Here is an 18389-nt window from a genome sequence, read left to right as displayed (position 1 = left end):
AGGTTGCACACCTGCCACCCTGAGTTCAGGTGTCTCCTCTGTCCTTCTCATTCAGTTTCACCATCATACAGAATTGACTTTATTGCCTCAGGTCCTAGATGCTCCTTCTGAAAACAGGGTAATCATGTAATCTTCCATTTATTTTATATTGTATTTTATACTGTTATTTACTACACTATTATTTCTATTATTTTTTACTATTCTATTATTACTCTATTAAGAGAATTCACCTAAATAATCTAGAAGTGCTTTGAGGAGCTTAATTTACAAATAAAAGACATTTGTTTTTTTTTATCACATTTCATAGAATATCATGAGATTTATCTCTCTCTCTCTCTCTTTTTTTAATTACAATACCATTGACTATATTCCCTATGTTCTTTCATCCCTAATCTATAGGTAGATTTATCTTGAAGGAAATCACTCTACTCTCCTTTTCCAATGTCTTCTTGGAATGTTTTCAGTCACTTTTTACAGAAATTCCATACTCAGATATTTTACAAACCCCATGTTACATGTTAAGATAAACTACATCTTGAAAAAACATTGATTTCATTAATTTGATGTCCATAAAAATAAGTAATGATACATCTTTCCTAATAATAAAAATGTTTATCTAAAATTTATCAATAGCCTAATAGCAATAAATTTGGGGCTTAGGGGATGCCAAGGTGGCTCAGTGGTTGAGCATCTGCCTTCAGCTCAGGGCATGATCCTGGGGTCTCGGAATTAAGTCCCATATCAGGTTCCCCGCAGGGAGCCTGCTTTTCCCTCTGCATATGTCTCTGCCTCTCTCTATCTCTCATGAATAAATAAATAAAATCTTTGGGAGGAAAAAAAATCTTGGGCTTTGGGCTTCTGGGTTAAAATCCCAGATATTTTTATTAGTGAAGTGACCTTGGGTAAGAACTTGAATTTCTCCCTACCACATTTCCTCATCCATTAAATGGGTACAATTGATCTCAATCAGGGTTTGTTATGATGGTCAAATAAATGGGCTAGTCAGGATGTCTACATAGTTATTAACCAACCAATGTTATTGATTGTTATTATTTTAAAAGGAACATATATTTTGCAAAGCTTTCTTTCACAAATGTTAGAGGTATCCTAAACAACTGTTCTGGCAAAAACAAAAATATATATATACATATATTTATGGAAAAAAATCAATATTAAAATAAAATTCTTGAAAAGATGAGCTATGAACAAAACTATTTACTTCTTCATATTATTTTTGAAAGTATACAAAGCTTACAGAATAATAGTACATGTTGAGATTCATGGAAAGGATATCCAGGGAAACATGGAAAATACAATAAAAATGATTAAGTAAATATACATGCTAAACGAAAGTGATCAAGTAGGTACACTGAGCCATCATTCCAAAGGCCCCAAAGTTTGTTCCACATATGTTCCTGCAACCAAGAGTAGGGCCAGGAATGAGAGGTGGCAACTAGTTCATGCAAGGTTAAGTACTGATTAAATTACTGTTCCTAGTACTAATTTCACAAGCAGTTTGAAGAAGTAAGCTTACTTGGAAATTGATATACTGAATACTAACGACTGGAAAGCTAAGTGCACACAGAAAAAAAGACAGCAGTGTTGATCCATGAAAATGACACGTATGTTTTTAACATGGAATTTTATAGTTTGAAAGGACTGTCATGGTGATCTAAATATATAACACCTGCTAGGTGCTAATTTCCAAAAAAGAGCTAAGAAAGTAAAAGAAAACAGTAACAATGGTAGATTCTTAATTATAGGAAACAAACTGAGGGTCGCTGAAGAGGAAGGGGGTAGCGGGATGGGGTAACTGGGTGATGGGCATTAATGAGGGCACGTGATGGACTGAACACTGGGTGTTATATAAGACTGAGGAATCACTGACTTCTACTTGAAACTAATAATACATTATATGTTAATTAAATTTAAATAAATATATTTTAAAAACAGCAACAAAACATATACACACACTCAGATACACAAATGCAGTTGCTCATGGATCCCTTCCATTCAAATTCATGTGAGCTAGGAGATGAGGGATTTTCTGCACTTGGGTATAGAAAGCAAGTGATGGGAGAAGTAACACATAGGGGGCATTATAAGTGGTTGGACAATACCAGCTTCAGGTGGTCATCACTACCAGACTCATAACTGAAATGGCTATCATCTCTGGGACTGACAATGTACCATAGTTACCACGCTAAATATTTAAGTATTTGACACATTTATTCTTTTAATTCCCACAGCAGCACTGAACACCTAGGAGGTAGGTACCATCACCACTCCTATGTCATAACAGAGGACACTGAGGTTTACAGAGGTAAGGTCACAGGGCTAGAATCAAACATATGTGGCTCTTAACCATCATGCTACTTAATCTGACGTTCCCATCCCGACCCACCTCCCCATGCACCAACCCACCCGTCACAGAGTAGGCTCTTTTGTGTCATAAATACTGATTTTCAACTCCCTCAAGCCTTGAAAGGCAGCCAGAGTTAAGGAGGGGTGTCATGCTCCTGCACTCCTTTCTCTATGGCTGTCCTGGAAAAAACCAAGAGAGGTGGGATGTAAAAGAGACCACAGGAACAGCAGTTCAGCTCAGAGACAGACCACTGGGGAGATCTGAAACCCAGCAACTGAATGTTCCTGGACCACAGTGCATTCCTCTCTTCAAAGAGCTGAGAGATTATTCCTCTTAGTCCATCCAGCTATCTGAAGTTCTCTCACTACTCATCTCTTGACCTGAATGTGAACTTTCCCTGTACTTGACACTACTCCTCCAGCCACTTACAAGACTCAACCTCCAAGTTATACAACAGTATTCAAAAGAGAAAACAGGCAACTGCATTACTTGATGGCAAACATCAAGCTCCACCCTTTTATTTCTGGAGTTTTGTTAAATAGACTTAAATATAGAAAATAAATATTTAAATATTTTCTATTTAAATAAATCCTTTATTAAGAATCTTACGAAATCAACTTAATTTCTGGCAAAGAGAAAAGCAAATGAGTGATCGAGTTTTCCCATATTAAAAGGAACAGTTATGTAACCATCCCACATGGAAGAGCCAGGCTGAAGTCAGGATGATAAAAGACCAAAATAGCCCTGCTTCTCTCCACAAGTTAAGATCACAGTGGGGGATTTCATGGGTGACATACTTCTCATACAGCCTCTGTCCCCTCATGAAGGCCTTCACTTCATTGTCCAACGGGAAGGTACCGTCGTCCTTTCTAAAACGGTAGAAGAGTTTGACATCCTTGAACTCCTTATGCTCATCACACACTGAAACACAATATACACAGAGAGGCAAATAAGAAAAAAAATCTTATTTAATTCCTCAAATGAAGTAAGATGTTAATTAAGACTTGTTTTACTACCTAATTTCCGAAGCACCCTACTGTAAGGTTTAATACATGTATTTAGCACAGTACCTGGAATAGAGGAAGTGCTCAGTAATATTAGCTATCATCATCATCATCACCACCATCATTATCTAGTAAAAGGGTCACAAAATTCAATGCATCATTCATGCCACAAACTCTTCTTGAGCATACTGGGGTAGGCATCAGCCTCAAAAGAATGTGAAGTCTAGTGAGATAATGAGAAACATCAACATGTAATTAACATATGGTGCGAGGGGGCCATGAAAAAGGTGAGGGGATACTGCAGTGAGAGATCAAAGAAGGAGTAACCAGAACCCCAGTAACCTTGCTGCAGGGAATGGACACTTCTCTGAAGAGCTTGCATGTAGGCAGGCAGCTGAAGAATGGTAAGAAATGGGCAAAAGTGAAGAGAAAGGGAATTCCAGCCTAAAAGAACAACAACATGTGTTGGTCAGAGTTAGAGATTTCAAGGAATGTTCATCAACATTCATGGAACCATGGAGAGCAACAGAATAACTTGGAAAGCCCCTTAAATGTCTAGCAGCAGGAGAATGGGTACTTGTATGATGGCATAATTATCTATGGCATACATAGCAGCGGAAATAAGCAAACGAGATATCCCATCAACAGGGGTGGATCTCACAAATGGTGTGTTGATCAAGTTGTAAAGGAATAAACGTGCATTTTTATAATGATATCAAGTGCTTAAAACAATATGATACCTTACTAAGAGATGCATAAACAGAAAGGAAAAGGTATGAAGAAGTAACCGGAAATAAACCCAAATGCCTCTTGGAGGAAGAAGGGGAATGTCACTGAGAGAGTTGCACAGGAGACCAAGGGTTTTATTTCTTAAATGGGTAGGTTCAGGGGATGCCTGGGTGGTTCAGTGGTTGAGCATCTGCCTTTGGCTCAGGTTGTGATCCTGGGGTCCTGGGATCGAGTCCCACATCAGGTTCCCCTCAGGGAGCCTGCTTCTCCTTCTGCCTCCTTCTCTGTGTCTCTCATAAATAAATAAATAAAATCTTTTTTAAAAGATGAGTAGGTTCAGATCTACTGTAGAAGTAGAGTAGAAGACATGGTCCTTGGTTTCTTCCCAAGTCACCTTGGCCACCCCACTCACCGTGATGAATGATGCCCCGGTCTGCTAACTTCTGCATGAGTTTGATTGCTGTCTCTCTGTCAGAAGCCTCTTTGTGCTCAATCAGCCAGTCAATCAGTTCTTTTGCGACAAAGCAGTTTGGGTAGGTTTTGAGATGATGTCGCCTATCTTTAATAACTTTTTCTTCATGCAGCCTGAGCCTGGAAAGAAAATTTGGCAACCACTTTAGAATTTTTCAATGACAAGACAAATCATTAAGTCAATCCCAGAGCTCAGGAAATGCATCAGGGTGCCACTCACATATCTGTGTGTCAGTAGGGGGTTTCTACACTGTCAGAGTCCAGAGGCCCAGGAAATGATTCTACCCCCAGATCTACAGAGGATACAGGAAAATTGGAGGGAAAACAACCATGGACAAATTACAGCTCTCCTACCACTGGGGAGACTGAGAAAGTCTTTCTCACCCCTGCTCTGATTAATGTCTTCTCTTTATCCCTCCACCAAGGGGCTTATGCCTTCAACCAAACAACAAAGTCTAAAAACTTGCTGAAACCAAGTAGTTCCTCTTCATCACAGATTCCTTAGGGTCCACTACATCTGCATTTATGCATTTATGTAACAGATATGGATGAGTGTCAACCATCTGCCCATTAAATATTTCCAAGCATTAGAGACCTATGTAGGGAAGTAACGCAAAGATCCTGGCTTTTGCCTGTTCCTCTTTCTATAGAGACAACAGCTAATCCTTCGGTGAGGCTTACTAGGTTCCAGGTGCTGATCTGAGCACATTCCATAGACATCTGCAGCAACCTCATAAAAAATTATCATCTCCACTTTTTTTTTATAGCAGAGAGAACCAAGGCCTCAAAGAGATTAAATGACTTGTCACACAGCTAACAAGCGATGAAAATTAAATTTGCACCTGATGGTCTCATTTCAGAGTCTGACTTTCCAACTGCCACATCGTGCTGCCTCTAGCCAGAGAGAGATAAACAAAATATCCGGGAGAGATGGATTAAAGCTGTTGGATAAACACAAATTTATTTACATACTGATGGATTAGCATGGAGAAAAGTGGTTGACACAGAGCCTTCTCCTACTCCCTTCAGAACTCAGTGACTTTTTTTCCCAAAGAGTCTTAAACTTGCCTTTAAAAAATTTTTCGCCCATTTGTTTTTCCTTCATCAGCCTGCATTGACTTTTTAATTCTCAAGAGTTTGAATTGGGTGAAACACAAGGCCAGCTTTCTTCCTGCTTCACCCACATGGTCCTATGCTCCTAACCTCATATTCTCAACATCATTGAGAAATAGGAGTGCCACATGAGTAAATCACACAATGACTGTGTGAGCAAGGCAAGTGGCTGTTTCTTTCTTCCTCTGTTAAATGGAGGCATTTATGCTCACCCTATCCTTGGCCATGTTGACACTGGGTAACAAAATATCTATATGGCATTGGCACCCAGCACAGTGCCTGGCACATAATAGGCCCCAACCTCCTTTCTTCCATTCCCTAAGGAAGGAACTAGACTATACTTTTGCCTGCTCTTTGAACAGAGTTCACCTAATGAAATTTAATGGTGATAGCCATGAAAACCACAGGGGTTGTGAGTGTAAGTTGGGAGCATACTGGGCTGGGGTTCTGAAGCTTAGAGCTCTTCCTTGCAGATCACTCTTAGAGGCTGAAGTGTCTTTCCCTTAAATTCACATATTGAGGCCCTAACCCCTGGTAATTCAGAATGTGACTGTATTTGGAGATAGGGTATTTTAAAAAGTAATGAAATTAAAATGAAGTCACGAGAATGGCCCTAATCTAATGACTAGTGTCCTTATAAGGAGAGGAGATTAGGACATACTCATGTACAGAGAGAAGACCATGTGAAGACACATTGAAGAAGGTGGCTACCTACAAGCCAAGGAGCTAGGCCTCAGACAAACCAATTCTGCCAACACCTTCATCTCAGATTTGCAGCTCCAGGAACTCTTAGAAAGTACATTTCATTTCAAGCCACTCTGTCTATGAGACTGTTCAACGCCAGTCTGAGCTAAGACAACCAGGAAGTGCTAAAGACCGGAGGCACCTGAAAAGTCTGGAGATAAAGTGCTCATCTGGGATATCAACGGGGAGAAGGGAGAAGAGGATAGAAAAAAGAATCCGGACACCTGTAAACTGCATAGAAAGAAAAAAACAATTTTAATTGCATTCCTACTATATGCCCAGTATCATACTAAGCATTTGCACATATGCTGACTTCAGGTGCATCCCCCCAAGTTCATATATCAAAATACTAAACCCTAAATTTCAGTTATTAAGGCAATCAGGAACACAAGACTAGAAATATGAACACTTGGCTCTCATCCTGACACCGCCAGTAATTCCAAATGATCAAAACTCTGAGCACCAGAATCTTCCCTCATAAAATGGGGATAATTATATCCATGCTGATTACTTCATCTCATAGTTTCAAAGTTCATTAATAAAGTAAGCATTTGAGCCCTTACTCTGTGCTAGACACTGTTTTAACTGCTTTACTGATCAATCCTCATGACAGCTCCCTGACGCAGGTAACATTAAAACCACAATACCAATGTAGAGTTGGAATTATTAATAAAAAATTAAATGAAGCCTAATAAAAAAAAAAAACACGTTCACATAGGCGTGCTAAAGTCTCACATGAATCCTTCTAATTAATTCAGTGACAATGACACTGGGTAATTTGTTTAACATGCTCAAAGTGTCAGAATACAAAACATTAATTCTTAGACGTGATGTCTGTCAGAAATCCAAGAATAATGAAGACCAATTTATTTAGAAATTGAAACATGGAACAAGCTACCATATAATTTGGTGGAGGAGGAATATATTATGAGCCAAAAGAGGAGTTTTAACTCCTATAAACTTTCCAACTTTAAAAAAATTATTAGGTAATGTTTACCTTTTAAATACTACAGAATAGAACCTTTCAGTTACTATTCTGTCATGAACCCAAGCGTGGTGCTAATTCTTGAGCATTCTTGATTCCCACTGATTCCTACCCTGCACAGAGGGGAGAAGCACTAGACTCTCCCTTCATCTCTACCAGGGCCTCGTATATTTCCATGTTTAGAAAACTGAGCAGTCAACTGATGGAGGGGAAGGAACTCTGGATCCCAGAGATACTGATTGTTCTAGACACATTACTGTGGTTAAAAATGTTCAGTAGTGGTGCTACCATTTTTTTTTAATTTCATAGAAACACAGAATTCTAAAAATGAGCATTAAAAATTGCACCTTCCTGAAAAACCAACCCAATAAAAAGATAAGAATTTTTACACTGCAAACCAAGAGTTTCTGCCCAGCACTGTGGGCACCTAATATTTGCTGAACAAATGAATGTCCAAGCACACTATAGAAATGATGCCATTTTCTTTTTTTTTTTAATTGGAGTTCAATTTGCCAACATATAGCATAACACCCAGTGCTCATCCCATCAAGTGCCCCCCTCAGGGCCCGTCACCCAGTCACCCCACCCCCCGCCCACCTCCCTTTCCACCACCCCTTGTTCATTTCCCAGAGTTAGGTGTCTCTCATGTTCTGTCTCCCTTTCTGATATTTCCCACTCATTTTTTCTCCTTTCCCCTTTATTCCCTTTCACTATTTTTTATATTCCCCAAGTGAATGAGACCATATAATGTTTGTCCTTCTCCGACTGACTTACTTCACTCAGCATGATACCCTCCAGTTCCATCCATGTCGAAGCAAATGGTGGGTATTTGTCGTTTCTAATGGCTGAGGAATATTCCATTGTATACATAGACCACAGCTTCTTTATCCATTCATCTTTCGATGGACACCGAGGCTCCTTCCACAGTTTGGCTATTGTGGACATTGCTGCTAGAAACATCGGGGTGCAGGTGTCCCGGCGTTTCACTGTGATGCCATTTTCAAAAAGGTAAGGAGGCTTTTCACTAATGTCATAGGAGTCCCCACCCCACAAATGAGTAACCATCTATTACCATGGAAGTCATCTAAGTCCTTTCACAAAACTATTGATGCTTTCAATTCCAGAGTCATCAATCTCCAAAGTTTTAATCCCTGTTATATGTGTGTGTGTGTGTATGGGTGTTTTTTCAAAAAACATTTCCTTTTACTTGAAGTCAACTTTCCCCTGACAGGTTTTCACAACTTTCAATAGGCTAAGATGCATGGAGATCTCCAAAAAGGGACAAGAGTAAGGAATATTTCAACGCCTTAGCGGAAAATGGAAATGTTGTGTAACTAAGCCTCTCATGGAATAGAAAGACTCTAGAAAATACTGTGCAGGGGACTAAAAGTCACACTTTCAAACATGACAGGTTGCCTGAACACGTCAGTCACATTTTCAGTCATGTCCAACATCCCCTTTGATTTAAAACTGCCTTCCACACCTTACCACCTCAGGCAGGGTTCACAACCCTGGGCCTGTTTTCAGAAAGAGCCCTCGACCTGTGGCGGCCCCTACACATACATGCCCGTGGGCTGTTTATGAGGAGACCAGAGATACAAGATCTTACCCAATTCAAGTGATGTAATCAGTGAAAGCCAAGCAGAATGGCTCCTGCTAAGACATAAATTCTGTTTGTGCCACAGGAACACTTTCTTCAAGTGGAACTCACCCAGATGTCAATGTGTAAAACAGAGCAATGTGGGCTGTTCTACTAAAAGGCTGCCAAGTCCAGAGGATTTCCTGGTTTTTCCCATTTTGTTCTCCCATGTACACCCTCCGCATCCCTGAGGCTATCTCCAAGCAATTCCTAGAGCAAAAGTGAACAAGCTCCATGACCAGAAGACTCTGCGGAAACTGGCTGACCAGGAATGAGAGGGGAGTGGGGAGGCCAGCACAGCAAAGCTAAGAGATGAGGAGAAAGTGGTTGCCCATAAGGGACAGCAAGAGAGGCCTGTCTATGGAGAGCCTTGGTGCCTTAGATTTTCAAGTTCTTCTTCCTTGCTATGCCCACCCTAACAACAACCAGAGTAGTCCCAATCCCTTCAGGTGGCTCAGGAAGCCTGGATTCTCTGCATCCAAAAGAACCACACCTGCTCACGCTCTAAGGAGGCCTTCCAAACTTCCTCACACCCTTCTCACCTCCCAACCACAAGCACACCTGCCTTGAGATCTGGACACACTGGACTCTTCCCCAACCCTGTGTATGCCATCACCTTCCATGGCTCTGCTCAAGACAGAGATCCCTCCTTCTGCCTTCGATAATTCAAAAAATTGTATTTGCTCTTCAGCTTAAATGGCACCTCCTCTGTGAACATTCCCCCAGCCTTCGAAAGCCAGAACACCTTCTTTCCTCTTCTCTCCCACACTATTTTAGTGTCACGAGTGAAACATTCATCCCACTATATTACAGCTAGATGAGGAGCAAGAAACCAAGGGAGAGTTGCTTATTTATTTTTGTAATTCTGGTGCCTACTGCATAGTAGGGGATAGATTCTCATTGATGTGAAAAATCAATTAGTTCATACAATGTACTCAGCATTAAGAAGGCACAGGGCAAAACCGTCTTCTGATGAACAGTCCAAATCGATCTACACTGAACCACTGGGGAAAATAACCATGTCTATTTTAACTGCATTTTCAATACCACTGGCTGAGGAATTTAAATACGAAAACCACCTTCCCATCGTTCATCGCAGACAGCTGGTTCACAGGCTTTAGACTCAAGGTGATTTTGTAATATTCTATTCTTGTCCAGCTAAGCAGCTGCTGGGCTTGCATCAGACAATTTCCTCTTCTAGCCCTAGGAGAACAAACACTACTGAGCGCAGGGTGTTAATAATCCCTGCAAAATTACCCTCCATCTGATAAGAAATGCAGAAATTGTTTTTCAAAAAAAAAAAAATAGCTTGCAGAGAACTGCACAGGTTGTGGGAACCAGGGAACAAACAAAGCAGGAACAGAAAGCACATATTCTCATTTAAAAACAGCGTCATAAATCTCAGCCAAAGTAAACAGTTTAATTAAAAAACACAGCAAGCCAAACAGCAGGGCTGACAGCGTGAGCCTTGTGATTTGGGCATATAGTACCGACATAGATGTGTCGTCAACCCAAAGCTATTGTCTTTCCCAGATGTTCAGTCAATATCTATCCTCAGGGATCAGAGAACTCTGGAGAGAATCACTCTTGATCACCTACCCCTGCAAGAACCCAAGTCTAAAAGGTTGAAAAAAAAAAGACAGGAACTAATGAAATCTAACCTACTGCATTTTCTTTTAATGTTTGAATTGACTTTATAACTGCCATTTCAAATTATCAAAATGACACACACTCGTAGTAGATAAAAAGAAACTCAAGTATGTATAACACGAAGTGGGGGATTGATCATGAATTGATAATTGTCGAAGCCAGGAGACAGGTGCATGGGGTTCACTACTGTATTTACTTTGGAATGTGTTCAAAGATTTTCTTGACCCCCACTTGTCAAAAGAAGCCAATGTTAATAGTGGCTTGTGTATTCCTGCAAAAATCTACGTACAAGTGTATACCTATTTTTATGTACTTCTTTATGTGAAATAGGATCATAACACATATTTCACATAGTTTTGCTTCAAGATGCTTGAAATCCCCCGACATGATCAAAACAACAGAACAAATACAGACAGCAATAGAAAGGAAAGAGCATAAAACTGGTTAATGTAAACAGAGCATATGTGACTCTGGAGAGCCAAAAGGAATTGGTCTCAGATCACACATACACATACACACACACACACACACACTATGCAGAAAGCTGCAGTGACCACCTTCATTGACAGTAATTACAAATGTTCCACCAGCAAGACCCCTTTTCAGAAGGTTCATCAGCAATGGCTCTGTGAATCATGAACAAAGGCAGAGCCATAAGTTCTACCCAGAGCCTTTCTAGGCCACAGGCCAGATCAGTGCAAGCACATGTATGCTGTGTGCCTTAACACCACACAAATTGAGATGGTAAACAACCCATAACGGAGGCATGTTTGATTCCAAGTCCTATATATCATGCACTATATTTGAGATCTTGATGAGGGAGCATTAGCAGAAACAATAACAGTTATTTTACATTTGAACAGAGCCATACTCTTATCGGAGCTGGGTCTAATGATATCCCTGTGAACAGGAAGGCACTGTCATATTCATTTGACAGATAAGGTGATGTGCTCAAGTCACATTTTAATCAGGAGTATCAGGACTTGAACCCAGATCTTCTGATTTCTACATTTAGAAAGTGTGCCATGACATCAGACTTTAAATGGCAGAAACACCAGTCTTCTGCCTATTTTATGCTCGTGTAGACCAAGAAAGAGAAAACATCATGCTAAAGTGCCATGGGAAGGTGAACATTTATGCAATTTATATATCATACAGATACTGCTACCAAAATAAATACAAATGAGGCTCACAGAAGTGCCCACAAAAGAAGTCATCACACCATCTTCATGTCTGCATTGAGTCAATGTTGTATAATTAAGATGCCACTCCTGGGGGTGGCTTGGGGGTGGGCAGGAAATGGAGCTGTTGAGTTACACCATCCCAGAGTCAGCATCAGTTCATGCTGCACATACACCAAACACTTTTAATGATGTGTGCATAAAAACTCACGAGGCCCTTTTAAATCTTTTCATCTCATCCAGGAGATAAGAGGTAAATACAGGGTCATGACAGGAAGGTCCCTAAGTCAGCCTTCCTTACCTCAATAGACCTGAGATTTTCACTGAGTCCTTCCTCCTGAGGAGCTTTTCTTCCTGTTCTGAAGGAATGAAGACCAATTGCATCAACATCCCCAGCTCTGATCTCTTTCTCTGATAAGTGTTCTGCTTGCAAAGCACCTTTCCAAGAAACCCCAAGATTTTTTTTCCCCCAAATAGGTCATTATTTGTTTACACCACACCCAGGTGTATCAGGCCTCTAATTGCCATTTTACAGGTGAAAAAACAAGCCCAGAATGGTTCATGGAATTCACTGAGGACACAGTGACTCACAGGACCAATACTGGTTACTGAGTCAACAGAACAGTTAGCAGCAAGGGCAGGGGTGGGGGGGATGGGGGGGTGGGCAAGAAAGTATAGCTTTCAGGTAGGAATCAGGACTCAGGTACATTACTTAGCAAATTAACTTCCTGCTCTCCTCATTCACTATGTAACTTTCATTCATAGCAAAGCTGTGGAGCCAGACTGGATGGGGTTCAAACTCAAGGTCCATTCATTATTTTCTGTATAACTTTGGACAAAACATTCAAACATTCAGCTTCTCAGGACCTTAACTTTCTCATCTATAAAATGGGAATAATAACGTAGGGCTCCTATTGTGGGGATTAAATGAGAAACTCTATGCAAAGCACTTAGCATATAATAAGCTCTCAGTAAATGCCAATCCTTGCTGTTATTATTAATGTAGTTCATTGTCAGACTTTGCCAAAAGCACCCTCAAGAAGCCACTAACTATGTATTTTAGTTGCTTTTTTAGGACAAATGCAGTCTTCAAGTTGCTGATCATTGTTTTTCAAGATAGGTGCAGGATTTTGCGTTAAATTTGCTTATTATCTCTGGGCATGAATCAGGGAGCAACTAAAGTGAATGAGCATCCCTGATCTTCCTTCAAGGACGAGAAAGAGCCCCCCAGGTCAGGTAGCAAGTAGAAGCAGAGAAAACCAAAAGTGAGAGAGCGCTCAGTCGCTCCCTAAAAACACAGGGAGGCCTTACTTCCTGTGAGGTCCACTAGAACTAATCTCACTCCTTCTATGGCCTCAACAAAACTAATAACTAAAATCACCGACTTGTTTTAACAGGAAACAATCTTCAGGCTATCCAGGTCAAGCCCTCCCTGACATACCAGTTGGACAGATGGGAAAGCTGACACTTAGTAGTTAGGTGACTTGTCCACGTTCAACCCCCTGGAAACTTCAACTTTGGCCTCCTGACTCTAACCAGACTCTCTGTTTCCAGGATGGTCTGGAAGCACCAACTGATGTCACTCTCGCCCATTACTGAGGAGTGGTCCACCGATGGGTGAGCTGGCCTAGACTCTGTCGATAACAGTCTCTCAAGTCACCTGTCGTCACACCCAGCCTGCACCCCCTCTTGAGAAAGACACAGAATTCCAACAGCACATTTGGTGTTGGAAACTGAAAACTTCTCGAGAAGAAACTGTCTCAGGGCCTATTTTAGACAAAGGAAAAAATACAGAGAAAGATGAAGTACAAAGATCATGAAATAATAACTAAGTATTGTTCATTGGATCCCCCAGTGGAATCTAAAGACTATCAGCCAAGGTGCTCTGGGGATGGGGAAGCAGTGATGCTCAAAGAAAGCCTTTACAAGGTCACCAGGAGGGCTTGTTAACCACAGAGGGCTGGGCCCCACCTGCTAAGTTTCTAATTCAGTAGGCCTGGAGTTGGGCCAAGAATCTACATTTCTTTTTTTAAAGGGTTTTTTTTTAATTTATTCATTTGAGAGAGAGTGAGCAAGAGCATGAACAGAGAGGAAGGTTGAGGGAGAGGAGAAGCAGGCTCCCTATTGAGCAGGGAGCCCAATGCTAGGCTCCATCCCAGGAGCCCTGGATCATGACCCTAGCAAAAGGCAGACGCTTAATCCACAGAGACACCCAGGTGCCCCAAGAATCTGCATGTCTAACGATAGTCCAGGTGATGCTAATGTGTTCTTCAGGGAGCACACTTTGCAAATCACCTGGGTTGGAGTGCAACAGAACCAACACTGTGTTGTGGAATGGAAAGAAAAGAGTAAGGTGAAGAGGCGGCGGAGAGGGGCCATGAGGTGACTGCTGAGCCAGCAGACCTATGAGGAGGGTGTGGTCCAGGTGGGACATTCTCTCAGGACGTCTGTTTCCAGGCACTGGGGTGCCCTCCCCAGGGAATCAGGAACCTGTGAGTCTACAGCCCACATCTTGGCAAAACCATAAAAAGCTGACAAGTGAACTACCTCTGGGGCCTGTGGTGTGATTCTTAGGATCCCTCTTTGCTTTAAATGTATCTCCCCACCTGCTCATTGATGCTCATTCCTCCCTAAGGAGCAACACAGCTGTCCATCCAATAAGAAGGCATAAAAGCCTTTTTTCTTTTTTTAATACTGGTCTTTGGCTGAGGAACAGGTGACGAGCTCACTCGTATTAAATGGAATCAGTTAAGCAGCATATAAATGGTGGCATGGTGTCTCTTCTCATTTTGATTGAGAGGAAGTTTAAAGTAGGAAGGTGGGTGACTTTGAAGGGAAAAGAGGAAAAAATTGGTCTGGCAGGTGGGAAGGATGCCCAAAGCGGAAGCCTGGCTCAGAAAGTGGACCTCCCACTCCTGACAGTCTGGGCAGGGCCACAGACACCAGGTACTGTGCTGTCCCTGGGAGGACTCAGGTCACCTAAGTCCAGTGTGTGCAGGTTCTGTCCAGGTAACGTGGCCTCCTGGGGTGGGGGTGGGGGTGGGGGTGGGGAGGGCTCTTACCCAAATTAGTACCTGAGGTTCCTAATCTGGAAAAATGAGCAAACTGACTAGATTCTTTCCAAAAATCTCTTTCGACTCTAACTTCTCTGTTTTGTTTTGTTTTTTTTTAATGGACACCCTGAAGAGCCCCCAGGGTAAATCCTCACTCTGGAGATCAAAATAGAACAGAGCATTTAGGGCACATTTTGTACTAAAAAGAGCTACCGCAAACCACAAGGCCCAGGAGCACAGAACAGCAATTTCATTTCCTCTGGGCTTCCAAACAAGGATGAACGTATCAAAGCGAATCCTGTGCTAAGCGTGCTGTACAAACACTGTCTAGGGTTACAGTCATCTCTAGTCAGCTCACAGGACAGATGCTGGAGCCGCCAGAGCACCAGGGGCTTTGGGTGTGCAGGTCTATGACACGAGAATAGAAAGTTTCTCTGGGTTTAAAAGTATTTCAAGGGCCCTCAAAAGTGTTATGGGGTGGGGGGTGTCTGGGTGGCTGAGTCAGTTCAGTGTCTGATTCTTGGTTTCGGCTCAGGTTATGATCTCAGGGTGGTGAGATCGAGCCTCACGTGGGGCTCCACGCTGAGAGGGGAGTCTGCTTGAGATGCTCACTCATGTACTCTCTCTTTCTCACTCCCTCCCTCCCTCCCACTCCCCCCACTTACACACTTGCTCTCTCTCCCTCTTCTCTCCCTCACAAATAAATATATTAATCCTTTTTAAAAAGTGTTATCGGGGACGTCTGCAGCTATTGCAAGCTGCTTTTAGCTAAGGGGCTTCTAAAAGATTTTTCAACCAACATACATTTATTGAGTCCCAACTGCATACCAGGCGTAGCTGGAACAAGTGCTCCTGGTAAACTAGTTTCTGTAGTTCAAGGACCATGTAACTAAAACCAGTGTTGTCTCTTCAAAATGAAAATGTTGTATTCTATGGACATAGGGGCACGTACACACACACACACTCACACACACCAAAGTCTTCATATGTTAAAGCTGAATCTACCCAATTATTTTCCTCTTCTTTTATTTCCTGTTTTAACCCAAATGTATCACCTTCATTTCTGCCTCTGTTACTATATGTATCCTATTCTTTTTGCAGGATATGCTCCTTCTCTTTTCCTATCCATTCAGTAAAGTCTAGCTCAACTTTACCTCCTTCCATGACCTCTTCTCTCATCTAACCAGATATGTATGATCTCATTTCCCTGACTCCTCTGTGATCTATTTTCTACAATGCTCTTGTTTACCCATATATTATTACTTCTTTCTTATTTGCACTAATTCTCTTCAACTATGCAACAAATTCTATGCTTGTGGAACTATTTCATTCCTCTTGCATATTTCCCAGAGCATATGGGACAAGGCTATTGATAAATGATATTCAGTATAAGGGTCTGGGCTTCAGCTTTGTTTTCAGCTAGACATAAAGAAACATTAGCACAGTACAGAATGTAAAACTTGCATCTCTAGCCTTGGGCCCTTTAGTGGCTGTGTACCCAACCAGGATGCAAATACTTAGCAGCACCTCAAAGCATTTCTGCTATTTTCTTTCTATTACTATGAAGGAACATTTGGACCACATGTGTGCCTTTGGCTTTCCCAGATAAGTAATGTTAAATGATTCTACCCTCAGAAAGAGCCCAGAGGGGTGCCTGGGTGGCTTGGTCAGTTAAGCATCTGCCTTTGGCTCAGGTCATGATCCCAGGGGCCTGGGATTGAGCCCCATAACAGGATCCCTGCTCACTGGGGAGTCTGCTTCTCCCTCTGCCTCTCCCCCCCCCTCAAATAAATAAATAAAATCTTAGGGAATAAAGGCAGAGTCCACACCCAGGTGTCTGGGTAGCTCAGTCATTTAAGCATCTGACTCTTGATCTCAGCTCAGGTCTTGAGTGCAGGGTCGTGAGTGGCTGAATGCTTAGCCTATTAAAAAAAAAAAGCAAAAGCTCACACTATTCTTCATGGAATGTGTGTATACAGCACGTGTCTGAGCATTCACTCAAGCTCTGTCAGGATCCAAGCAGGTCTGGACAGCTGTGGCTCAGGCTGGTGGACAGGGCCCTCCAGGAATCCACTGACATCTCAGCAAATGAGCCAGACCACCAGAGAAGAGGGAAGTTGGGAGAAGGCTCTGGTACCTGGTCAGCCCCAAGGACTCGGAGCCAAATCTGAAGGTGCTGTGGTCACTAAAGTTTTGTGAAGTGACAGGCCAGAGGCAGCCACACCGTGGCAAGAGGGGAACAAGGCATACGCAAAAAGAGAATACCGAGAGTCTCAGGTACAGTGAAATACACATGCACACACAAACACTAGGAGACAAGAAAAGTCACAAGTAAGGGCGGTTGAGAAATACCTCAATTACTCCAAAATAAGCACTTTCAGAGGTTAGTAGTCCCTTTAGGGGGGACTTTAACACTTTATAAAGTATAAAGTAACACTTTATAACTTTAACACAGTTATATCCAAAAGCTTAGGCTACCTTTCATACCTGGGCGTAGTGTAGACACCAAATCCAGTGGTATTATCATTTTGTTTGTTTGTGACTAACAGAATGCAAGTAAAAGGAAACTGGGAGAATGAATAAGTCATGGGAATAGAAGGCACAGCATAAAGAATATAGCCAATGATATTCTCAAGGTGCTGCATGGTGACAGATGGGAGCCACATGTGCAGTGTGCAAGGGAAATGGGTACACTTGGGGAGTCACTATGTCTTACACCTGAAACTAATGTAACACTGTGTTGTCTACTATGCTCAAAAAAAAAAAAAAAAAAAGAAAGAAAGAAAAAGAAAAAAAGTGAAACCCTGGGAGAAACCCAACTTAAAGTTCTACATTTCACTTACAACTATGTATAAAACAAAAGCACTTCTCAGGGACACATAATAAAATACTATTTCACGTTATCTAATATCATCCTCCAGAAAATATTCGCAGACCTGTCAGAGACTCATCCAGTGAGAAGAAACTACTAACAGTCTAGTTATTGGCTTATTTCAGATTCACATTTTCCCTTTCTCAACATAGTTACTGTGACCCTTGTAAGAACTCAACACACTTCTAGCTAAATTTCCAGACCACCTCTGTACCAGTGTAGTCCCTGAATACACTTGGCATCTGTTTGTTCCTAGTGATGGAGGCTTTGGTGCATATAACCCCATAGATGTAGATCACACTTGTCTGGATTCCAGGTCACTCGGACTGAGGAGCAGAGAGAAGAGGGACCCAAGTGGAAGCAAAAAGCCACCAGCAACAGCCAAGAAGGAATTACATCATGTGAAAGAAAAACTCCAGTGGTAACTCTGGAGTGTCCAGTTTTCTATATACCTGAGTCCCACCGAGGCTCTCTACATAGTAATAATGTCACATTCCATGTGCTTAGCACATTATGGCTTGCAAATCACTTCTATATACTTCGTCTCATTTGATTTTTGCAAACAACCATCATCTCTCTCAAC

The 18389-nt window shown here is 41.7% G+C and overlaps 1 protein-coding gene across 1 annotated transcript in view; it reads right to left on the bottom strand.

Moving 5' to 3' along the window:
* The window catches only part of DEPTOR (DEP domain containing MTOR interacting protein), a 135192-nt gene that overhangs the window by 87187 nt on the left and 29616 nt on the right, over positions 1 to 18389 (bottom strand). The window contains exons 2-3 of the mRNA XM_038555411.1: positions 4511 to 4689; positions 3163 to 3286 (exon numbers count right to left, since the gene is read on the bottom strand). Coding sequence (XP_038411339.1) covers positions 3163 to 3286; positions 4511 to 4689 — 303 coding nt within the window. The remainder of the gene's footprint in view (positions 1 to 3162; positions 3287 to 4510; positions 4690 to 18389) is intronic.

The sequence above is a fragment of the Canis lupus genome, chromosome 13 (genome assembly GCF_011100685.1).
Source record: "Canis lupus familiaris isolate Mischka breed German Shepherd chromosome 13, alternate assembly UU_Cfam_GSD_1.0, whole genome shotgun sequence".
Classification (NCBI taxonomy): domain Eukaryota; kingdom Metazoa; phylum Chordata; class Mammalia; order Carnivora; family Canidae; genus Canis; species Canis lupus.
The sequence above is the reverse complement of the archived record's forward strand: the minus strand, read 5'-3'. Positions and strand labels throughout refer to the sequence as shown.